Raw genomic sequence first — 25,359 nt, 5'->3', positions numbered from 1 at the left:
GGGTATTGCGGTCTGTCGGTATTGTGGTCTGCTACGCCAACAGGTCATAGGAGGATGTAGTTCTTGTGGTCTGCTCCGACAGCTCCAAGGAGGAGAGAGAAATCCATTATGGCGCATGGAAGGAAGAGAGAGAGAGAGAGAGAGAGAGAGAGAGAGAGAGAGAGAGAGAGAGGGAGAGTGGACGTGCGTCTCTGTGAGGTAGGAGCACCAGGCGATGGGGAGGGGCAATAATAACACACACCGAAGGCAGACCACGACACTAAGTGACACAGGATGGGACGTGGGGGCGGGTAAAGGGATCGACGGTGAAGGACGATGGCGGGGATCTCGAGGCGGGCAAGTCCACCCAAAAAATGGCGGCACCGTTGAGGAGCGGGGGCGTTTGAACATAGGACGTCACCCCTCAATGCTTTTTGAAGCATGGGCTAACCACTACTCCTGCCCGCGCACATTTGAAACCAAAGCTGTTTTACACAATGATATAAATGATAAACCTGGACGGCCTAGAACTAAGCCCGGACGGGGCCCTTGGCCGGGTTTAGTTTTAATAAGCCATCTACGACCCAGAACACCTCGACGATCGCGCGTGGAGTTCCCGTCCATTGATCCCCTCACCCCCCCCTCTTAAATGATCCGTGCCACTTAGTCCTGAGGGAAAGCAGATCCAACGACTAATGTAGGCCGATTGTTGAGATGCTCGCATGGCAACCGTGAGATCGCGAGTTTGAAGGTGTTCATCTAATGGTCCTTGCTTGTCACGTTATTTTACGCTGCCAATTTTGCAAAGCAAGTGTGTGTTTGCAGCCAAGTTGAGAGCAAAGCTTTTCGTGGGTGGTTGATCTTTTTGAAGCGAAGGCAAAACTTCCTCTGGGATGGAAGAATGCGCTTGTTGTCAATATTATGCCATAGTATATAGTGGCCCCTCCACCGTTAAATTGCAAGCATCTCTCTCTCTCTCTTCACACGAAAAGGTAGAAAAAGAGAGATAAAAATGCACATGTCCCAATCCACACACATTTTGTGCATATTTATGGTTGCATATGCTTTTGTCTGTTCAAGATACCTCATTGCACCTTACCGTGAACTTTTGGTTTATTTGACATTGTTGGCAATTGGTTGGCTTTTCTATTTCTATTTGATCCATTATAGTTGTATTTACCAAGTTACCAAGGAGTAGAACCTAATGCTTACCGCCACTATACTTCAACAATATATGACTTAGATTAGGCTTGTGAATGTTCGATTTGTTGTCTTTACAAATTCCACCTACAAATTGTTGTTGAGGAGGTCACACCAAAAAATTGGGGGAAGGGGGGAAAATTGGTTGGGTGGTGGGTAATAGGATCCCTTAGCGTGGAATTTACAATAGGAGATGTCCTGTCGCCTTGTGGGAAAGTACCTACAGCGCCTCAAAGTTCAAACTTCAAAGCCTTGTGAAGGAAATAATCACTGTGGGTTTAGTAATTTCGTTGGCCAAAAAAGGCGAGCGGGCCGCTCGGCGAGAGGTGGGAAACCTGCAAATTCGCAAAGTATAAGGCACGGCATGCTGCGTCTCCCATCATACACACACACGCTCTCTCTCTCTCTCTCTCTCTCTCACACAGCTCTTGCCAATACGCACAAACACAGCCTGTTTCTCAGGAGGCAATTATTGAGCTCCCACACGCACACACATTCACAAAAACGTACTCACCTACACACACATAATCTCTCCGTGCTGCATTGAAGCGCTCTCTCTCTCTCTCTCTCTCTCTCTCTCTCTCACACACACACACACACACACACACACTCTCTCTCTCTCTCTCTCTCTCTCAAAGTGGGGAAGAATGAGGGCGAATTATGCGCTGCTGCTGTTACCGTGGATGCTGATGAGCGGGGGTGGGTGGTGGAGCGGCGGCGGGGGAGAGGAGGAAGAGGAGAGGGTGAGGGTGTGGGTGAATGACACGGCAGCGCTGGCGCAGGTGGACGCAGACGCCTTCATCTGCGCCACATTGGACTGGTGGCCGCCAGAAAAGTGCGACTACGGCACCTGCAGCTGGGCGCATGCATCCCTCCTCAATTTGGTAGGCCCAATCTCTCTCTCTCTCTCTAGTCTTTGCACTTTTTTGCTTTACAAGAAAATATATATTGACCACTGTTAATGCAACAAATCTTGCTGTTCTAGATTTGTAAATGAAATCAAAGGTAAAGTTCGATAAGAAGCTACGCATGCCTGAAAATTAGTGCAAGAGCTAATTGGGTTAGAAAGCCTTAGCTTAGGGCCCCCGTATGACAAAGCAATCAAACAAGTGCAGCAACTATATTAAGAAGCTTTTGCCTTTTGTTAACGTCCCAGGAAATGGCAATGCTCGAGTGTTGTGTTGTGTGCATGCTAATTAATGCCTCTTCCTTGTGGGCTTGTATGCAGAATCTCTCTAGCCCGCTTCTCCAGAATGCCATCAAAGGTTAGCCCTCTTATTCTTGCACATCAACGATTTAATAATCACATATATCACTCACAAACAGGGCGTGGCCAAATTACCAAGGTTGGTTTTTGCACCGTAAGACCCTCTGTAATCTCCTAATAACAACCCATTTATTCTCCTAACATTATGAAGCATTCGTACTAATGTATAGTTTTCAAGCACAATCGAAATACATAATTATATCAAATGTTAACTTGCTAAAGAAGATAAATAAAAGAAAGCTTTATTGTAGGCCTCAATGAATTACCTACATCAATTGAGACACCACCACGTTGCTCAGTCTCTAACCCTCATGAACTCTCTTATTTGTATGGACCCCTTTTTTGCGTTGGACATCAAAAGAATTTTAGAGGTCGAACGTTAATGCAAATGATACTCTTCTGACAATATTTGACATTGCTTTTATTAAAGTTACGAGTTTGGCCATAGACTCTTTCTCTACCTTAGTGATCTCTCCTCTCCATAGCTTCCTTGTTCATGTTTGGCGTTGCAGGTGCTCTCTAGTGTCAGAGGATCTTATCGGAGTTGAGTTAGGTAGGAGTTGGGACGTCCACCGTATCGAAGACCAATTCTTGTCTTCATTGCATCTTTCATTCTGTATTCTGACATGGTATCAAAGCCATAGACGACATGACCATCGTGGATGCTCGGTAGTGGCTGATCCGGTCCCATTTTGGGCTTGATCGAGGGAGAAAGAGCTTGCTGTTTTTTTCCTGGTTCTTCCATGCTGGGTCTGATTTGCCTATGTGGGATGACATGACCATCGTGGATGCTCGGTAGTGGCTGATCCGGTCCCATTTTGGGCTTGATCGAGGGAGAAAGAGCTTGCTGTTTTCTTCCTGGTTCTTCCATGCTGGGTCTGATTTGCCTATGTGGAGGGTATAGACCGCTGTCTACAACTTGGGTCATCGTGCCGAGTACGGCTCTGATACCATGTCAAAATAGGCAGTGGCAGATGCAATGAAGACAAGAACTGGCCTGCAATCTAGTGTACACCTCAACTACGGTCTGGCCGACTTCAATAAGATCCTCTGGTACTAGAGAACACTTGCAACGCCACATACATAGGGAGATCGTTAACGTAGAAAGAGATAGGATATATCTGAGAATGAGAGAGAGAGAAAGAAAGATAGAGAGAGATATGGAGGAAAGCCCTCCATGGTGATAACAAATTGCCAAAACAAGTGACCAAGGGTGCTTTGGAATTCATGCTTGTAATCACAAGTGGAGGCAGTCAAGGGTAAAAGATAAAGAAGTCGTAGACGGCGGTCCATACCCTCCACATATGCAAATCAGCCCCAACCTAAAAAAACGAGGAAAAACCAAGCAAGCTTACTCTCCCATGATCAAACCCAAAACGAGACCGGGTTAGCCACTACCGAGCATCCACTGAGATCGTGTCGCCTACGACTATGATACCATGTCAGAATATGCAGCGGAAGATGCAACGTAGGCTGGAACAGTCCTCCAATCCGGTGGACATCTCAACTTCAACCTCGGATGCTGGTAATAGTAGCTAGAATATAGCTGACAAAAGTTTCAGAGAGAGAGAGAGAGAGAGAGAGAGAGAGAGAGAGAGAGAGTGTCTAAAGAGAGGAGACTTAGCTCTTGCCATGTGTCAAAAGTTTCCAAGAAGCATTAGATATAGTAGATCAGTAGATAGATAGATGCCGGATCTCTCTTGGGCACTTGTATATGTATTTTTTAATCAGCATGGATAGCCTTTTCGAGACCTCTCTCTCTGTCTCATTCTCATATGTCCTGTCTCTGTCTACTGCAGTGGTCTCTCTTCTCCACAGTTGCCTTCATGATGTTAAGCCAGATTGGAATCAGCGTGTTCACTGGATCAGAAGCCTTTCTCATCTTCATTGCATCCTCTGCTGCCTATTTTAACATGGTATCACAACCCTTGGTGTCTCAAAAGCTTTGGATGCTTGATTGTAGGATAATCTGGTGCCGTTTTGGACTTGATTGAGAGAGAAGAAGCTTGTTGTTTTATTTCAGGGTTTTCTCTAATTCGGGGCTGATTTGGGTATATGGACCTATGGACCTTCTCTTACGACTTGCCCGTCTTTTACCCTTGTTTATCGCAACCTACCTTTATAGAGGCGAACCTTATTGAGGATTTAGCATATGGAGTGCTGTTCTCGAAAGATGAGGATCCTCTCGTAGTTGGGCAAGAATTCGAGATGTGGAGCACTGCTCTTGAGTGCTAGAGGATCCTCTTGAAGTTGAACCAAATCATAGTGGATGTGATTTCTCCAATTCGGGGATGATTTGGGTAAGTGAAGATTATGGATCCTTGTTTACCCAAACATCTCTTAATAGAGGGGAACCTCGTGGAGGATTGACGATGTAGAGCATTGTCCTCAAGCGCCAGAGGAGTCGAGTTGTTTGCCGGATCATAAGCCTTTCTCTGTCGTCATTGCATCTTCTGTTGCCTATTCTGACATGGTATCCAAGTCCTTGGTGTCTCGACAGCCTTGGATGCTCGAGTAAAGGATGATCTAGTGCTGTTTTGGACTTGATTGAGAGAGAAAAAGCTTACTGTTGTTTTCCTACGTTTTCTCCAATTCGTGGCTGATTTGGGTATGTGGAGGCTATGGACCCTCACAACTTCCCCGTCTCTTACCCTTGTTTCCCCTGACCTCTCTTTACAAAGGAGAACCTCGTGGAGGATTCAGGATGTGGATCAGTGTTCTTGAGTGCTAGAGGATCCTCTTGAAGCTGAGCCAGATCGGAGTCGAGGTGTTTGCCAAATCAGAAGCCTTTCTTTGTCTTCATTGCATCTTTGGTTGCCTATTTTGACATAGTATTACAACCCTTGGCATCTCGACAACATTGGACACTCTAGTGTTGACTGATCTAGTGTCGTTCTGGACTTGATTCAGAGAGAAGAAGCTTGTTGTTTTTCTCTGACTTTTTCTCCAATTTGTGGTTGATTTTGATATGTGGAAACTGTGGACCCTCGCTTACAAATTCTTCATCTTTTATTGGGGTATAGGCGCCTGTGCCTTGCCCAGCCGCCCAGAGTCTGGGCGCCCACTGACTTGTATACCTTATACATAGCATAAGTGTATAGGGGGCTGCTCACTCTTTAGAGTCTCCCCACCCATATCTGTGTTGTGTGTCTCCTTCTCTCTCTCTCTCACTCTCCGTCTGTGGTGCTCCCCGATCCCCTTCAATTGGTATGAGAGGTATGGTGACCGAGGAGAGTACGACGGCTTTGAGAGCTTCGAGGCGATAGCTCGCTCGCTCTCGACGGTGGAGTTCGATCGTGGAGTTTCACGGAGAGCGATTTTAGCTTGAGGAGCATTGTCTTTGGAGCTTAGGAGCTTGGTGTGGTCAAGCTTGGTCGAGGAGGCGGTTGCGGCTTCCTTGGTGAGAGGAGCTTTTGAGCTCAGTGGAGCTCGTTAGAGAAGTGCTCGGCGGAGGAGAGCTTGACATTCGAGTGCTTGGATGCTGTTGTGGCAGAGCTCTTGTGTTGGAGCTTGCATTGAGAGGACATTGCATCACGCAGAGTGGAGCAGGAGCAGGTTCAAGACTGTGTGCAGCTCGTTTTTGCCATTTTCGGGCTCTAAAACGCAGTTTTTTGCGTAGCTCCGTCACACAGAGTCAGATCTACATGATCCAGGAGTCTAGGTCAGGGTTTTGGCACGCTCTGGACGCGATCGTGATGTCTATTTGCTGAAATTATGCTTTGAATTACAGCAGGTACAACAACAGGTTTATTTGTGCACTTTCGGGTCCCAAAAACACTGTTTTTGGTATATCTCACACACACGGAGTATTTTCTGCAGCAACCAGCAAATTCATAGGTGTACACAGGTTTTTGGTTATGCATTTGTCTAGAGAGCCACTCATGCGAGAGTGAGCTATGTTGCCATGGTCTTGGCGGTTTATGTATGCCATATATGGATTTGTGTATTTGTTTGTGGCTGAGATTATTTGAGATTTGGCTCAATTTATAGAAGAAACTTTGTTGGATTTTATCCAGGTTCTCGCCATAGCTTCTACGTATCCGTAGGTTGCTCTTTGACAGTTTAGTGGTTGAGTTTACTCCCACTTTGACAGGTGATTTTCAGTCATCATTTGGTTGGAGTTTGGAGTCACTTGTGTATGCCCTTGTGTGCCGTATTTCGTATTGCGCATAGCGACAGATCTTGCAAGGTTTTGCGAAATGTTGCTATAGTTATCTGGCAGACATTTGGTCATCGATTGAAAGGTATTTTGGCAGCAATCATCACTCACATGTATGTCATTTGAGGTGCCGTTGAGTGGTACTCCGGCAAGAGCGGGTATGCTCATATGTATGACTTTGTGAGGTGATTCCGGTCGAGTTTATTCCCGGATTGGCCATTGTGGCATATATTATTGTCTCTTTGAGGCTTATTGTTGAGATTTTTGCTCCAGTTACAAAGGAGACTCTGCCAAAATTTTGTTAGATATTTATGCGCGATTAAGTCATATTGACTTGTGATTTTGTGCAAGGTTTTGCACGGTTATTGGTGCAACTTTGCATCAGGTTTTGAGTCATATTTTGCAGACTTTTGTTGATGCGATTCGAGCCAGTTTAGGGCTGATTTGGTTGACATTTGCTACTCATTGTTGGTTGCTCTTTTGAGAGCATTATGGCTGATTTTTCATTTTACTTCCAGCGTTATGGTCTGACACAGTTTGATGGTGCAGATTTTGTTGCTTGGAAGGAGCATATGCTTGTTGCATTGGCGGATTTGGGGTAGGATAAACCCTTGTGTGGTTTATCGGCGAAGCCCAAGTCTATGCGTGATGATGATTGGCAGGATCTTGATGAGTTAGCAATGTCTACGATTCGTTTGCATCTGGTTGAGTCTGTTGACTGGCAGGTCTCGAGGGAGACTACAACTCATGCTTTATGGCAGAGTTTACATGCTATGTACGCGACATCCATGTCTACAGGGGAGTCTAGTTCCACTTCTATGTCCATGGGAGAGATTGGTCCCACACGCAAGTCTCGACGGCATAGAGGCTTGACATGTTGGCATTGTGGACATAGAGAGCACATTAGGCGTCGATGTTTCAGGCGTTTGAGACAACGGAGGCGACAGATGCGTGATGCAGATTTGGGCACGACAGATGCTAGTGAGATCAATACGGTGGTTACTGAGTATGCTTGTGACGGCGATGTCACATTTACATCTAGCTTGTCTTCAGACGATCTTATGTCTACGGATTGCATATCGGATTGCACATTGTCTTCACATTGGTTACTAGATTCAGATGCTACTTTCCATGTCACGTCGCATCGTGAGTGGTTTAGCACGTTTTCTAGTGGGAGACTTGGTTGTGTGCACATGGCTTATGGTGTTGTGTATGACATTGAGGGTGCAGGAGACGTATGTTTGTCCTTGCCCAGTGGTATGAGATTTACCCTGCGTCATGTGCGTTATGTGCCAGATTTGAGACGGGATTTGATCTCAGTCAGACAGTTACGGTATAGTGGATGTCGGGTATCGCTGCTTGAGCGATCTTTTGTGTTGCATTTGGGTTCGCTGGTGATTGCGAGAGGTGCTAGAGTTGGCACATGGTACCCATTGCACGTAGTACTGGTGTGAGATGGTCGAGTCTCAATCTTGTTACAGCCATGCAGACAGCGAGAGAGCAGGCGAGTCTCTTTTGCTTGTGGGTTGCAGGGTACTTTGCATGGAGTGCAGAGTAGTGAGCTCGTTGTGTACACAGTTGGGGCACGACTTGAGCAGTCACACAGAGAGGTGACAGAGTCAGACATGCATGCTTTGCTAGTGACTGAGCAAAGCAGAGAGTCAGTTGTGCGAGATACTTCTATGCAGGATAGACAGGTAGAGCGGTCTTGCTCTAGTGAGTCACGACAGGAGGACGTTGTGCAAGAGTCTATGTATACGGAGTTAGAGCATGAGAGCTCTAGTGAGTCACAGCAGATTGAGTGGTCATGTTTGCAGTGGATGATTGCAGAGGAGACTGAGATGTCAGCGATTATGCAGTCATTCCTTTCTATGCTCGACAGTGAGCATGGGGATATAGTTGTGCAGGATATGTCTTCCAGCAGACATCTAGAGCAGCTGGTTTGCTCTGAGGTTGCACGACAGGTTGATGCGTCTTTTGCGGACAGTTAGGAGATGCATGTGGCTGACACGTCTTGTCAGTCAGAGATGCCTATTGCCAGGGATATATATGTTGATGCATGCTCCGTAGAGCTATCAGGGCCCGCTAGCATTGCATCGGCATTCGGTGGTCTCATGTATGAGATGCTGATCTTGAGACCGGATATCGCAGCTGCAGTGGGAGCATTTGCAGTTGGGGTTGTCAGTCGTTTGTTGACTGATGATGGCATAGTGCACGAGGGAGATATGCAGGTATTGTGTACATACTTGCAGTACGTGTGCGGTACGTCTAGTGGTGTATGGACATACACGGGAGCAGGACAGCCGGATGCACACGATCACAGCCAGCCAGTGGACATCGGTTGAGAGCGGTTTTCTCTCACCTTTTGTAGTCTTTAGACTAGGTTCCCTTGCTTAAAGCCACAGTCGCCTTTAAGTGGGAGGTTGTTGGGGTATAGGCGCTTGTGCCTTGCCCAGCCACCCAGAGTCTGGGCGCCCACTGACTTGTATACCTTATACATAGCATAAGTGTGTAGGGGGCTGCTCACTCTTTAGAGTCTCCCCACCCATATCTGTGTTGTGTGTCTCCTTCTCTCTCTCTCACTCTCCGTCTGTGGTGCTCCCCGATCCCCTTCATCTTTTACCCTTTACCCCGACCTCTCTTTATAGAGGGAAACCTTGTGGAGGATTCAAGATGTGGAGCACTGCTCTTGAGTGCTAGAGGATCCTCTCGAAGTTGAGCCAGATCTGAGTCAAGGTGTTCGCCAGATCGGAAGCCTTTCTTTGTCTTCATTGCATCTTCCGCTGCCTATTCTGATAGGGTATCCAAGTCCTTGGTATCTTGATAGCCTTGGATGCTCGAGTGTACATTCATCTGGTGCGGTTTTGGACTTGACCTAGAGAGAAGAAGCTTGTTTTTTTCCTGGCGTTTTCTATATATCGGAGCTGATTTGGGTATGTGGAGGCTATGGACCACTTCCCCGTCTTTTACCCTTGTTTACCACGACCCATGGAGGATTGAGGATATGGAGCCTTGAGTGCTAGAGGATCCTTTCAGAGATGAGCCAAATCGGAGTTGAGGTGTACACCGTATTGGAAGCCTTTCTTTGTCTTCATTGCTTGTTCTGCTCCATACAGGCTCTTTCAAGCTTAAGGCATGTTTCCCCAACAGGTTTTTGCCTTTCTTGGGTGCTATGGGCCTAACTGCTCCATGTTCATGATTTTTCCCAATTTTGGGTATTTTTACTAGGTTGTGGGGGCAATAGAAGTGGGCCGTCAACATGGGTTTGGGGCTTGTATATATTCCCTGGGGGAGCACACTCTGAGTGTTGTAGATTGCCTCAGGAGGGGAGGCGCCCTCATCTGGGTGCATCTTGGGGCATGCAACATAGACAGCGAGGCATGCAGCAGAGGGGCAGCCCCAGTGCCTTGGTCGACATGTATGCCAAATGTGGATACTTCAGAAAGCATAAAAAGTGCTGCTTGTCCGGGATGTCATCTCTTGGAGTGCATTGATTGCGGGCTATGCCCAAAAGGGCCAGGGCCAGGAAGCTATCGGCTTTTTCAATGGATGCGAAGTGAGGGCGTCTCTTGAGATGAAATCACCTACCCTTTCAGTCTTGAATGCATGTGGCTCTATGCAAGACACTGATATGGGCAAAAGAATTCACGATCAAATTGTTAGTCAAGGACTGTTGAAAAAAACATCGTGCTTGGCAATGCCTTGGTTGACATGTATGCCAAATATGGTCTACTTCAGAAAGCACAAAAAGTCTGAGGAGATCCCTGTCCGGGATGCCCTCTCTTGGAGTGTTTTGATTGCGGGATATGCCCAATAGGGGAAGGGCCAGGAAGCTATCGGTTGTTTTCAGAGGATGCAAAGTGAGGGGCCAGGGCATCTCTCCGGATGCAATTACGTGATATGGGCAAAAGAATTCATGATGATATTGTTAGTCAAGGGCTGTTGAAAGAAAACGTCGTGCTAGGCAATGCCTTGGTTGACATGTATGCCAAATGTGTTGTACTTCACAAAGCACAAAGAGGAGTGACCTGTCCGGGTTGTTTTCTCTTTGCCTTAATTGATTGCAGGAGATGCCGAACAGGGGGCAAGGCCAAGAATCTCTGGGCTGTTTTCAGCAGATGCAAAGCGAAGGCATCTCTCCAGATGCAATCACAACTTGAAGGAGTGTGGCACCACTCAAGATGCTGATACGGGCAAAAGAATTCACAATGATATTGTTAGTCAGGGACTGATGAAAGAAAACGTGGTGCTTGAAACTACCTTGGTCGAAATGTATGCCAAAATGTGGTCTGCTTCAGAAAGCACAAAAAGTGCTTGAGGAGTTACCTGTTCTTGGAGTGCACTGATTTCCTGATATGCCCAACAAACAGAGGCAGGGCTAGGAAGCTTTGAGCTGTTTTCAACAGATGCGAAGCAAGGGCATCTCTCTAGTTGCAATCACCTATGCTTGCTCTTGAAGGCGTGTGGCACTACGCGAGCTGTTGATATGGGCAAAAAAATTCACAATGATATTAATAGTCAGGGGCTGTTGGAAAAAAACGTAGTTCTTGGCACTGCGGTTGACATGTATCCCAAGTGTGGTGCACTCTAGAAAGCACGAAAAGTGCTTGAGGAGCTTCATGTTTGGAATGTCGACTCTTAGAATGCACTAATTGCGGGATATGCCGAACAGGGCTAGGGCCACGGCTAGGAAGCTCTAGGATATTTTCAGTGGATGCAAAGCGAGGACATCTCTCCAGATGAAGCCACCTATGTTTTCGTCTTGGAAGCATGTGGCACTATGCAAGATGCTGATATGTGCAAAAGATATTGTTAATCAAGGGGTGTTGAGAAAAAACATCAGGCTCGGCAATGCCTTGGTCGACATATATGCCAAATGGTGCACAAAAGATGCTTGAGGAGCTGCCTGTGCGGGATCATGGATGTCATCTCTTGGAGTGCATTGATTTATGGCTATGCGCAACAGGGGCAGGGCCACAAAGCTGTGGGCTATTTTCAGCGGATGTGAAGTGAGGGCGTCTCTCCATATGAAATCACCTACGCTTTGCTATGCTTACATCTTGAAGGGGTGTGCCATTACGCAAGATGCCAACATAGACAAAAACATGAAAGCACCTATGCTTTGGTCTTGAAGGCTATTCTTACATCTGGCAGGGCGGTGGCATTACGCAAGGTACTGACATGGGCTTAAAAATTTAATGAGTTGTTGATAGTGCTTGGCAATGCAAAAAACAGAATTTTTTTTTAATGCTTTGGGATGAGAAGAGAGGGCAGCTGGCATTGAAATAAGAAACGGAGAGAGATGTAGTTTGTCACAAATTACCTACTGGTTTGCTACGATGTTGTCGCCACTCTCAATCAATAGCATGTCCCCCTTGGCAATGCCTTGGTCGACGTGTATGCCTAACGTCGTCTACTTCAGAAAGCACAAAAAGTGTGTGACGAGCTCCTAGTCTGGGATGCCCTATCTTGGAGTGTTCTGATTGTAGGATATGCCCAAACAGGGTAGGGCCAGGAAGCTCTGGGTTATTTTCAAAGGATGCGAAGTGAGGGCATCTTTCCAGATGCAATTACCTGCGCTTGCATTTTGAAGGCATGTGGCACTACGCAAGACACTTCTATGGGCAAAAGAATTCACGATGATATTTTTGGTCAGGGGCTGTTGAAAAAAAAAAAGGTCGTGCTTGGCAATGCCTTGGTCGACATATATGCCAAATGTGGTGTACTGAATTCACAAAGCAAAGAAAGTGCTTGAGGAGTGACCTGTCCGGGATGTTTCTCTTGGCCTTCATTGATTGTAAGATATGCCGAATAGGGGCAAGGCTAGGAAGCTCTGGGCTGTTTTCAACCGAAGCAAAGCAAGGGCATCTCTCCCTATGAATCACTTATGCTTGCACCTTGAAGGAGTGTGGCACCACTCAAGATGCTGATGCGGCCAAAAGAATTCAGGAGGATATTGTTAGTTAGTGGCTGATGAATGATAACGTAGTGTTTCGCACTGCCTTGGTTGACATGCTTGTCAAATGTGGTCTACTTCAAAAAGCAAAAGTGCTTGAGAAGCTTCCTGTTCGGGATGACGTCTCTTGGAGTGCACTGATTTCTGGATATGCCCAACAGGCGCAGGGTTAGGAAGCTTTGGGCTGTTTTCAATAGATGCAAAGCGAGGGCATCTCTCTAGTTGCAATCACCTATGCTTGAATCTTGAAGGTGGGTGGCACTATGTGAGATGTTGATATGGGCAAAAGAATTCACAATGATATTAATACGTAGTGCTTGGCACTGCCTTTGTCAACATGTATGCCAAGTGTGGTGCACGTTAGAAAGCACAAAAAGTGCTTGAGGAGCTTCCTGTCCGGAATGTCGACTCTTAGAATGCACTGATCGCGGGATATGCCAAAGAGGACCAGGTCCAGGAAGCTCTATGGCTATTTTCAGTGGATGAACAGCGAGGACATCTCTCCATACAAAGCCACCTGCAATTTTCTTCTTGAAGGCATGTGGCACTATGCAAGATGCTAATATGTGCAAAAGAATTCATGATGACATTGCTAATCAGAGGCTGTCGAGAAAAAACGTCATGCTGGGCAATGCCTTGGTTGACATGTATGTCAAATGTGGTGTACTCATAAAGCACAAAAGATGCTTGAGGAGCTGCCTGTACGGGATGTCCCATTGATTTTTGGCTATGCCCAATAGGGGCAGGGCCACATAGCTCTGGGCTGATGCAAAGTGAGGGCGTCTCTCCTTATGAAATCACCTATTCTTTGCTATGCTTGCATCTTGAAGGGATCTGCCATTCCGCAAGATAGATGCTGACATGCACAAAAAGATGAAATCACGTATGCTTTGGTTTTGAAGGCTATGCTTACATCTCGAAGGGCTGTGGCATTATGCATGGGTTTAAAAACTTTATGCAATGCAGAAAACAGAATTTTGGAATGCTTTGGGATGAGAGGAGTTGTTTTCTAACTGCCACGCCTTCTGATCACCCACCCTTTGTTATGACTATAGTCTACTCTGAGAAAGAGAAATGAAATGAAATGATATATTAACGTCTTCAAAAGGCCAAAATGACCTATGAGACCAAGCTGTTACAACATAGTGAATCTGATACCATGTCCGGAATAAAAAAGAACTGAAACAAAAATACAACTACTACAAGCTGGGACTGTATGGATGTGCCAGCTAATACAAAAGGTGCCCAGTACAATGTGTAGTACAATGAGAGAAAGGGGGGGGGGGGGAGGGGGGGGAGATATGGTAGAGATCCATCCTCATCTGCACTCTGGACCTCAAGAAAGTATGGCTCAAATCCTCTGTTGTAGTCTCCGTTGATACTGTGTAGCTCCTCTCCTCAATCGCGGTCGTCTAGATCTCCCTAGCTCCAATGCTCGGTCTATGCGAATGCCAGTAGTGGTAGTATGAGTGGGGGCAGAGCTCTGCAATGGGGGCTGCTCCTCTGGGTGTCCAATATCTAGTGTAAAGAAATCTGTAATCTGTCTCTGGGACTGTCTCTCTCCAGCTCTCCTCAGTAAAGTATCTCTATGCATGTGTAACTCAAGTAGATACAGTCCAAGATATCTCTGATCCTCATAACTCATGACCCTAGATAGAGGCCCAAAACCCCTCTCTGAATAGACAATGAAAACGGCCTCGTATCTCATAGCACACTGTGCAATGACATATGTAATGTAACCCTGTCTCTGGCTGTAGATGACATAAGCGGCATATCCATCTATCTGCTGGTATCCCTCTGAATCTGCCAATCTCAATCTCGAGCTGATGTGAGGATGTGTGTATCTGGCCAATGGCACAACGCAAACCATGAGAAAGATGTGTGTCCATATTAGGTAGGTTGAATCACAAACCCGTCTCCTGTGAGGTGGAGAAGATGCTCTCTATAGAAAGCCATCTTCGTGCCCAACTCTTGTACTGGCTCTATCTATGTCCTCGTGTCCAGCTGAATCAGATCCTGACGAATGAGTCTAGTAATCTCCACCCGTGTCCGAGACATCAAGGGTGCCTATAGAGAGCACTAAAAAGGAGGCAGCCTGTCCATGGTGAAGCCACTTGTTTGAAACCATGATGTCATCTGTGCATACTAGCATGATGTAACCCCTTGTAGAGTTAATTGTCTGGAGGACTCTAGGGCCAACCTGGCATATCTATCTCTGGTAGTATCCCATAGGTTGTGTACAAAGGAGACTGATCTGTTAAGCCCCTCAATCTCCATGGGGGGGCAGCTAACTCCGCTCGGATGATATCATGTGGTACGGAGGGCTTGGCTCTAATCAGCCGAGAGATCATAGATACCAAGGGCCTCTCCATATGTCTCATCAATATCCTCCATGGTCAATATTGTGACTGGGTGTCTCGCATGTCGAGCTAGAGTGATCCGGATCCTCTGTTGCAACCTCTGCCAATGCTTTGAAGCCCCCCGTGGTCATGGGTGCTTGGATCTCTCTAGCTCAATCGCTCGATCAATGAATGTACCTCTGGTGTGAATGAGATCTAAACTCTACTGTGACAACTGCTCCTCTAGCTGCCCAATGGCTAGTGTAAAGAAATCTATGATCTGCCTCTTAGATTGGCTCTCCCCTGATGTCCTCAGCAAGCTCTCTCTATATCTGCTCGATGGCTCGTGTAAAGAAATCTGTGTACTGCCTCTGAGGTTGGCTCTCTCTATATCTGCTCACTGGCTGGTGTAAAGAAATCTGTGTACTGCCTCTGAGGTTGGCTCTCCCCTGATGTCCTCAACAAGCTCTCTCTATAATTGCGCAGCTTGAGTAAAAACAGTCCTAGACATCTCTAGTCTCGGTATCTCATGACTCTAGAAAGTGATCCAAAACTCTCTCTGAATAGGCAATGAAACCGGCCGTGTATCTCATAGTACACTGGGTAATGGCATATGTAGTGCAGCTCTATGTCTGGCTCTATATGGCATAGGCTGGCCTCTGTTGGTACTCCTCGAAATCTGCCATTCTGGATTTGAAGCTGATGTGAGGATGTGCGTATCTGGCCAATAGCACACCGTATCCCATAAGATAAGTGTGTATTCATGTATCTGGGCCTAGTCACAAATCCATCCTCTATGAGTTGGAGAAGATTCTCTTTGTAGAAAGCCATTTTCGTGCCCAACTCCTGAGTCGGCTGTATCCATTTGCTCCTAGTATGTAGCTGAATCAAATCCTGATGTACGAGTCTAGTGATCTTTGTTCGTGTGAGAGATAGAGAGGGTGCATCTAGGGAGTACTAGAACAGAGGCAATTTGTCCATGCTGAAATCATGTAACTGAAACCATGATGTCATCTGCCCATACCAGCATGCTGTATTACCCTGCAGTGCTAGATGTTGGGAGGACTCAAGGGGTAGTAAGCATATCTATCTTTGGGAAGGTCCCATAAACTATGCATAAAGGATACCGATCTAGTAAGTGCCTCGACGACAAGGGGAGGGACAGCTAGCTCGGCTCGAATAATCTCATGTGGCATTGAAGCCTTAGCTCGAATCATCTGAGAAATCATAGACTAAATGCCTCTCCATACTTCTCCATCCATCAGTGCTACCAAATCTGCCATGGTGGTCCATTGAGGGTCCCCATATCTGAACTCCATAAAGCATAATTGAAGGCACTAGAACAATCTCATGTGGCATTGAAGCCTTAGCTCGAATCATCTGGGAAATCATAGAGACTAAAGGCCTCTCCATACATCTCCATCCATCAGTGCTACCAGATCTACCATGGTGGTCCTCTAAGGGTCCCCATATCTGAACTCCGTAAAGCATACTTGAAGCCACTAGAGTGTCAGAAAGCCAGAGCTTTGTTCGAGATTCGTGAAACTGAACATGCGAACACAATCCTCCCAAGGCTACATAAACTTTGGTCGGTCTAGTCTCTGCTGCTCAATGAAAACACTGGTCCGCTGAAGACTACCCTAAGATAGATGTATGCATTTGTATACTCCACTGTCTCTTGACCATATGTAAATGTGGGTGTTGACCTCCTGATCCACTGCAGTGTGGTGTAAAACACTGTAACCTTGGTTTTGCCAAGGTTAATAGACAATCCACTCTCATGGGCAAATGTATGTAAAGCATCTAAGTGATGTTGCATCCTCTCCGGAGAGTTGGAAATCAGCACAATATCATCAGCATATAACAATAGTGGGATTCGTGTCCTTGCGAACTGTGCTCCTCTATCACCATCCCTCTCAATGTAGTCAGAAACCTCATCCACATACACACCAAATAGTGTAGGAGATAGCGGGCAACCTTTACTTCACCGTGATATTAGATATCCCCTTTGTACATGCCCCACTACTGACTGTATAGAGCCATGATCCCCCAAATCAACTCTGTGGGTACCCCATCTCCTGCAGTCTGCGCACCAGTCTAGCTTTGGGCACTAAGTCGAAAGCCTTGCAGAAATCCGCAAAGCTATTATAGAGCCATCTCCCGTTTGATCTCCCCTCCTCAATAGTGGCTATGAGTGTCAGAATATGATCAAGAGTAGCGAAACCCCTCCTGAAACCTGCCCATCCGCACTAATGTGTGTCGAATCATGATAGTGCAGGCTCCTTAGGGTCCCTTGACTTGAAGATAGGTACAATAGTAGACAAACTATAAGTATCAAGTAGGCCCTCACACATAGCACGGTTGAACATCATAGCTAGAAGCTCTGCAAGCAGATCTCTACTAGGCCATCATGATCATATGCTCTCCTGGTCCTCACACACACACACACACACATATATATATATATATATATATATATATATATATATATATATATATATATATATATATATATATATATATATATATATAGAGAGAGAGAGAGAGAGAGAGAGAGAGAGAGAGAGAGAGAGAGAGAGAGAGAGAGAGAATGAAAAATGTAATATTAACGTCTTCAAAAGGCCAAAATGACCTATGAGACCAAAAGGTTACATGTGGTGAATCTAATACCAGGTCTGGGTACAAAAAGTACAAAGAACTGAAAAGAAAATAGTGGGTAGGGGTGGGGTAAAAGCTGATACAAAGGGAATACAAAAGGTGAGCTGATACAATGGAGCTCTCTGACAGTCGAGGCATCAGATACATATGCATTAGTATCCGGGACGGCTCTTATGTCGCGCCAGTATGGTATGGATCCTCTGTCGCAATCTGCGTCGATATTGAGAGGGCCCTCTCATCTGTGGGGGACGGGACCGTCCCAACTCTATCGCTCGATCAAGCAGTATGCCTCTGGTGCCTCTGGTGTTGTTATGTTGTGGGGGTTGCTCGAACTCCTTTGTCTGTGGCTGAAAGAAATTTGTAATCTTCCGTTGTCGCTGGATCTCTCTCATTGTGGCCCTCTTCAAGTGCGAATCTCCAGTAAGTATAATCCGAGGCATCTCTGATCCTGGTATCTCATGACTCCAGAAAGTGGCCCAAAACCCTCTCTAAACAGACAGTGAAAGCGGCCTTCGTATCATATAGTATACTGGGCAGTGACATATGTAATGTAGCTCTATCTCTCGCTCTATTTGGCTCACCTGAAAAATCCTGGACTCAGCGGGTACTACTCTAATCTGCCCGTCTCGATCTCTAGCTGATGTGAGGATGTGCGTATCTGACCAATAGCACATTGTATCCCGTGGGATAGATGAGTATCCATGTATCCAGTTCTGATCACAAAATCATCTTCCGTGAGTTGGAGAAGATGCTCTCTATAGAAAGTCATCTTCGTACCTAGCTCATGTGTAGGTTGTATCCATGTCCTCTTCATATCCAACTGAATCAAGTCCTGTCTGATGGGGGATGGAGGGTGCATCCAGAGAGTACTAAAATGGGGGTAGCCGGTCCATACTAAAGCCATGTAGCTGAAACCAAGATGCCATCTCTGCATACCAACATGATCTATCTCCCTGCAATGCTAGCTGTCGCGAAGACTCTAGTGCTAATCGAGCATATCTGTCTCTAGGGAGAGCCCAAGTGCTATGCATAAATGAAACTGATCGAGTGAGTGCCTCCACTACCAATGGAGGAGCAGCGAGCTCCACCCTAACAAGGTCATGTGGTACTGAGGCCTTGGCCCTAATCATCCGAGAAATCATAGACACCAAGGGCTTCTCCATACATCTCCATCCATCAGTACTGCCAGCTCTGCTATGATGATTAACTGAGGGGCCCCATATCTCCACTCCGTACAGCATGGCCGAAGTGACCAAAGTGTCAAAGAGCCAAAGCTTTGTCCGAGGTTCTTGGAACTGAACCTACGAATATATCCTCTCAAGTCTCCCCAATGGTGCATAGGCTCTGGTCAATCGCGGATCTGCTGCACGCCTCAGGGGAAATACTGGACCACTGAAAACCGCCTCAAGATAGGTGTATGTATCTGTATGCTCCACAGTCTCTCGGCCATATGTAAAAGTGGAGGTGGACCTCCTTACCCACAGCGCCGTGGTGTTAAACACCATTACCTTGGTCTTAGCAAGGTTCACAGACAATCCACTGTCCCGTGCAAATACACGCGTGCATCCAAATGACGCTACGTCCCTTCTGGAGAATCGGAGATCAGCACAATATCTTCAGCATATAATAGCAACGGAATCCATGTCCCTGCCAGCTGAGTACCTCTATCACCCTCTGTATGTACATAATCTGAAAACTCATCTACATATATTCCAAAGAGAGTCGGAGATAGGGGACAACCCTGCTTCACCCCAATGGTAGAGTGAATCATGTCGGACATGCCCTGAGTAGTGTGTACCTGTCCTACCACTATCCTGTGTAAAGCTAAGATCCCCCAAATCAGCTCTGTGGGCACCCCCATGTCTTGCAATCTGCGTACGAGTCTGGCTCGTGGCACTGTATCGTGGCACTGCGTATGAGAGAGAGAGGAAAAGGGGACGGGGTGGTTTTACCTGCACAAAGTCGGCTTCGACAAGTCTTGTTAACGTTTTTAGCATCTTCATCAACTCGGAAGCTTGCTAAGCAACAGCCCTTAAGGAGAGAGTGAGTCAACAACGCTCCATTGATAGCTTTGTTAGCTCAGCAACAACCCTTAAGGAGAGAACGTGTACAGATGGTGACGAAGCACTGAAACAGGGGAAGATTGTGAGATAGCATTAGCTGGTCAATAGCTTGGGAGAGAGCGCAATATGAGACAGGGAAATTGGAGAGAAGAGAGGGGCCGCATTGGCTTAGCCTGCAAGAAAAGGCTATTATTTGCAAAAACACCAGCGTTGAGCTTAGGAGTGGCCACATGTCCAGAGGCTTCAACCGTGCATTAGTTTAAGTATAGAAGTATAGATATAGACTAGACCTGTCCATGTAGTTGGGGAGTGTTTGCTTTTAGCTTTATTCCTTTTGAGAGGGCCTTTTCTCAGAAATTACTGAGAATGTCACGGGCTGGCTGGCCTTCTGATAAAGTTCTAACATTTAAAGTTCACATGCTGGCAATTAATGCTGGGCGAGTACTGACATACATGCATCACAGTTCTATGCGCATAGGCTAGTATCACTCGCGCTTGCGCGCACGACCGATTTGCTTTCAGCAAGCTTTGATGGTGTGTATCTTCTGATGAACAGCCTTTTCGCCTCTCAGAATCAGGTTGGGAGGCACTTTGCAAGACAAGGTGGTTTACCATGTGGGCAAGAAAGCAGAGCCTTGCCACCCCTTCTACCGAGATCCATCAGCCCTCTTTGGCTTCTCCGCTGGCTGCCTCCCCATGTGGCGTTGGAACGAGCTTAATGCGTTCTTTCACAGTGTCAGGTAAGCAATGGTGAACATCCCATTAACTCTCTCGTGGGTCTCTGCAGTATGCCCTCCATGGTCACCTCTCTCTCTCTCTCTCTCTCTCTCTCTCTCTCTCTCTCTCTCTCTACGTGCAGATATCTGTCTCTTTCTTTTTCCAATATCATTTTTCAGTGATTGCTTATGTGCAGCCTCCTTACAAACTGAAGCTCTCACGTTCATAGGTGCCAGGCTGTCTTCGGACTGAACGCCTTGTTTGGAAGGACGAAGACAAGAACGGCATGGGACCCAACAAATGCCCTTGACTTCATTCAGTACACTCACGACAAGGGCTACAATATAAGTGCTTGGGAGTTTGGTATGAAACACATACATTGCATACTGTGTATAGTCTGCATAGTGTGTATACAAACAACATGGATCTGAGGTGGTGTCCGCACATGTATTTGCATGCTAGAAAAGACTAATTTACCTAAGATTTTTGCAATGGGTACTTTCTTATATTGATGTGCTCCAAAATAGGTAATGAGCTCTCTGGGAGTGGTGTTGGAACACGCATTCCAGCTGATCAGTATGCAGAAGATGTGAAACAGCTTTGTAAAATTGTAAGGGAGGTTTACGCAGACCAGCCATCATTTCCATTGGTAGTAGCTCCTGATGGTTTCTTCGACAAGACATGGACAGCTCAGTTTCTTCTTGCTCTAGGTGATGAGCATTGCGTCAAAGTCGTTAGTCACCACATCTACAACCTAGGTCCAGGTGTGCTCCCTGAGAGAGAGAGAGAGAGAGAGAGAGAGAGAGAGAGAGAGAGAGAGAGAGAGAGAGAGAGAGAGAGAGAAGGAGGTTGATTTCTTGCGTTTCAGGTTGTATATCGCTGTTTTTTTGGCTGTTTTTGTTTGTTTAGGTTCTGTTTTTGTTTGGTAAGACCCATTGTTTTAGGGTTTGCAACTGCCATTGTAGAGTTTTTAGCCTGTCTTTGCTGTGACAGCTGCTGATTTAGGATTTGCAACTGCCATTGTAGAGTTTTTAGCCTTTGTCTTTGCTGTGACAACTGCTGAGTTAGGGTTTGCAGGTGCTGTTTGAGGGTGTGTGGGTGCTGATTTTGGCTTTTGTCGGTTCTTGAAATAGAATGTTTGAGAGAGAAAGGGAGAGAAACATGCAAGTTGCTTCTATGGCTTTGGATTTGGATGCAAATTTTGTAGCGAAAAGGGTTGACATGATGGGGCTAGATGCTTCAGTAGACGATGAAGAAAACTTGAAGTCCAATGCAAATTGGGTCATCAAGCGAGTCAAATGTGACTGCGATCTACACGTGTGCTTGTCCAAGTGCTAAATCATATGCACAAGAATCACACAATGAAGACACACCTATGGTTGCTACAATCTCTCTCCTTGAGATTATACATCTTCTTGAGATCAAGGCAAGGAATCTCTTTTAGAGCTCGCTAACTCCCTGGTTAAGAACAATCATACTATGGAAGTTGATCAGCCTGAAGAAAATGATGTTCTAAATGCTTCTATTAATACAAAAGAGGCCCTTTGTGGCTTTGCGAGCTTCGCTGACAAACCTTGCAGCCTCTTCTTCACAGAAAGACTGCCTCTTATCTTCCTCATACAACTGTGGCTTAATCTCCTCAACAAAGATCTTGTGGATGAAACATTGGACGGGCCTAGGGGGTTTTATGAAATTCTTTTTCAAATTGTGCAAGTTGGTGACACTCTGTTGTGATGTGTGCCTATATCCTATGGGTAGTGCATATGTTTGTATGGTGCCTCTAGTACTATCCTTAAGCAGGAATGTCCCACATCCGTAGAAGTGAAAAATTGCCTAAGTATGTATTGGCAGCTATTATCCCGCAACTGGCGCCCCTTCTAGTATTTCTTTATTATTGCTTCGCAAATGTACAACTTCTCAAGAGTTAAACTCTTCGAGACTTTGTGTCCAGATGCCCTCCTGTGATTGGCCTCAAGGGCTCTTATAAATAGCATGCCCAAAAGCAGAGCCCCAAAAGCACTCAACCCCAAAAGCATTTCAAAACTTGCGAGAATGTGCCATGCCCTGTTGTTAGCGCAAAACACAGAAATCTGTACAGCCTGCAATGCCAGCATGCCAGCGCAATTTATGGAAATCTGGAGCCAGATTTTGCATTTGTATTTTTAGGGTTTAGGCCCCTCGGCGGGTGCTCTATATGCTAAATGATTATAAAAACATTCAATTGGCTAATGACTTCACCTAAAGGTTGTCTAAAAGAAAAATTAAAAACAACACAAAACTCATGACAATCGTGAAGATTATGTGTACATGCTCACTACCTCAAATAACTAAGGCAATCTGCAACATAATTCATTGGCGATAGAAGGCCAAGATGAGAACCTTGAAGAAGAGTCAAGACATAGTAAAGATACATGGACACATGTGCAACATCATGAGCCATCCATGAAGCACTCCATATTGTACTACCTCCTGGAGATAGGCCATCCCCGAGGTCTCTTGTACACAATAATAAGTATATAGCTCCTCTTGCAAAAAGAAGGGGCGGTATTCCTTGTGTTTGTTGTTATTGTGACTCTTGTTATTTGCACCTTTTTCTTGTCTTGAGGTACATGTTCATTTCACACAAAATTTGATTTGCAAGGTCAGTGTGATCTCTTCATTATGGTTAACAACTTAACATGAGTACTTTTTCATCATCTTAGGTGTGGACAAGAATTTGACGGCCAAAATTCTAGACCCCTCATACTTGGATCATGAAGCTGCTACATTTGGCTCTTTGAGAAGTACTTTGCAACAATATGGTCCTTGGGCCAACTCCTGGGTTGGGGAAGCTGGAGGAGCTTACAACAGTGGTCACCACCTGGTCACTGATGCCTTCATCATGAGCTTTTGGTAATGTCCTAGTTAATGACAAGGAAGACGTAATGGCAACTCATATGGTTTTTTGGTCTGTTGTAAAGCTTTTCGACAATTCATGTTTGAGCAACCATACCAGAAGTTATATTCATTTTGGACTTGCCTATTGATGTTTTGTGTTTGATGAAAGATGTTCCTCTGCATTCAAGTGTTGCAGAAAGATCCAGATGCAATTCCTTGCTTGATATGTCAGCTGTGTGCAAAGGTGAGTGTTTTAGACTTCCCATTTTCTTACAGCACCTCAATCACAGGTACTTGGATCAACTTGGGATGTCCGCAACTTATGGCACGAAAAGCTATTGTCGCCAATCTCTCGTGGGCGGCAATTATGGACTTCTCAACACCACCACCTATGCTCCGAATCCTGATTACTACAGGTGTGGGATTGAAACATTTGCAAGGGCAGATAGAATGTTTGTCAAGTATAACGTGCGCTTACAAACCATATTCTGTGATTAACTCGATGGATTATAGTGCGCTTCTATGGCATCGGTTGATGGGAGCAAATGTGCTTGAAGTGAAGGTTTCAGGCTCGGCATTCGTGAGAGCTTATGCACACTGTGCAAAAGGAAGTGTAAGTGCATATGGTGTAATCTTTTCTATGCATTTTGTTGTTAGAATTCTGCCCAAATATCAAAATTATGATGCCCTCAAATGACATTCTTTGTTTTGTGCGTGTTGCTCAGGCTGGAGCTACTCTTCTTCTGCTCAACTTACACAATCAAACAACTTATTCCATTGACCTCTCCATTCCTTCTTCTCCTGTGATAGAAGCACGGTTGGAATACCATCTTACAGCCGAGAACAATAATCTTGAGAGTCAAACAATGCTTCTAAATGGTGTCCCCTTGGAAGTGAGTGGTGAAGGGGGCATACCTCCATTGTCTCCACAGTTGGTGATGGGGGACGTGCCTTTACTAATCAAGCCCTTATCTATTGCCTTTGTCTCTCTACCTATAGAACTACAAACTTGCTCGTAGGTAATGGGGAGTAGAACTTGTTAAACATGCAGAGTCAAAACTATAGGACGATATAACAACATACAATAGCAGCCCCTTGGAAGGAAATGGCATGGTGTGGCTAAGCTGCCACCATATGATTGAGCTTCAACTTAGTTGGTCTCGAAAGGTACATCACCACCAAAAAATCAAAGTATTTGAAAGCAGCCACAACTCTTTGAATATGGCCATAAAATCAAACCTGCCATAAACAAATCCTTGCAACCCACTATTGATTTCAAGGTTGTAATGCTTTCATTTCTCAACCTCCGCACTCGAGGGTCAATCAACATGTAGTAGTGTGGTTCAAAGTAACAATGAACTAAAGGTGCTATTCATGAGGTGACTTCTTGTGCAAGAGAGGTCATCCTTGAGCAAAAAACCACTTCTTGTGGCTTCTTTGTAGAAATTTGGTTCAAGTATGCTCAAGAAATATAGATGAAAAATACAGCCGCAATACACAATATGACTTGATTATCAAGATTGTAAGATAATACATCAAGGATCAAATTTATCTTTCCATGCAAAAATTCTGAGTGTAGTTATGGAATTAAGCTACCAATTGATATCTGAGTTGAGGCTGATAAATTTGCTGCTCATCCAAGTTAAGTAATAAATCACATTTTTACACAAAATTTGCTATTTCTACAAAATGGGTTTGTTTAATTTGGGCTTTTGAACTGAAAAACGACTCGAATTCTTACTCACATGCTAAATTGATGCTCAAGAAGTTTCATGCACTTGTTATGTCATATACAAAAGTCCCAGATCCTCAATGAAATGGGACCATATATCCCCTCCAAAAGGGAGATGTCCATTAGTGAGCCTTTCGGGGATTGTTCTTACATAGCAAAAACAATCACTATAGAGTATGTAGGCGAGAGGTTTAGTCAGCAATTACCTTTTGAGATGTCCATGCCTAGAGTGTGCTAACACATGAGCTTCATAATCGAAGCACTTAGTCCCCGTAGCAAGTGGTGGGTCAAGCCCAAACTTCTTTTGTGTTCATTGTAACTAAGTCAATCCCTCTTGTGGCAATGTGCTATCAATTCCCATCAATATATTCTAGCTAGCACACATCTACTAGTGAGTTGAGGATACTAACAA

The 25,359-nt window shown here is 45.4% G+C and overlaps 1 protein-coding gene across 1 annotated transcript; it reads left to right on the top strand.

Moving 5' to 3' along the window:
• Nucleotides 1–1,185: 1,185 nt before the first annotated feature.
• Nucleotides 1,186–24,840, top strand: LOC147448215 (heparanase-like protein 3). Its single transcript, XM_086524096.1, has 9 exons — nt 1,186–2,063; nt 2,408–2,444; nt 20,178–20,361; nt 20,568–20,701; nt 20,866–21,102; nt 23,041–23,230; nt 23,506–23,631; nt 23,729–23,828; nt 23,941–24,840. Exons 1-9 carry the CDS (start codon nt 1,827–1,829, stop codon nt 24,232–24,234), a joined length of 1,539 nt encoding a protein of 512 aa, XP_086380222.1. The 5' UTR covers nt 1,186–1,826; the 3' UTR covers nt 24,235–24,840.
• Nucleotides 24,841–25,359: the final 519 nt, after the last annotated feature.

The sequence above is a fragment of the Adiantum capillus-veneris genome, chromosome 11 (genome assembly GCF_014529385.1).
Source record: "Adiantum capillus-veneris isolate H3 chromosome 11, ASM1452938v2, whole genome shotgun sequence".
NCBI lineage: Eukaryota > Viridiplantae > Streptophyta > Polypodiopsida > Polypodiales > Pteridaceae > Adiantum > Adiantum capillus-veneris.
This window is presented reverse-complemented; position numbering and strand designations above follow the sequence as displayed.

Bases quoted from the DNA above. Each gene is read 5' to 3' on its own strand.
- LOC147448215 (XM_086524096.1), top strand. From the start codon at position 1,827: ATGAGGGCGAATTATGCGCTGCTGCTGTTACCGTGGATGCTGATGAGC. The intron at 20,362-20,567 runs GTAAGCAATGGT...TCACGTTCATAG, and splicing joins GCGTTCTTTCACAGTGTCAG to GTGCCAGGCTGTCTTCGGAC. The intron at 23,632-23,728 runs GTGTGGGATTGA...GATGGATTATAG, and splicing joins CCGAATCCTGATTACTACAG to TGCGCTTCTATGGCATCGGT.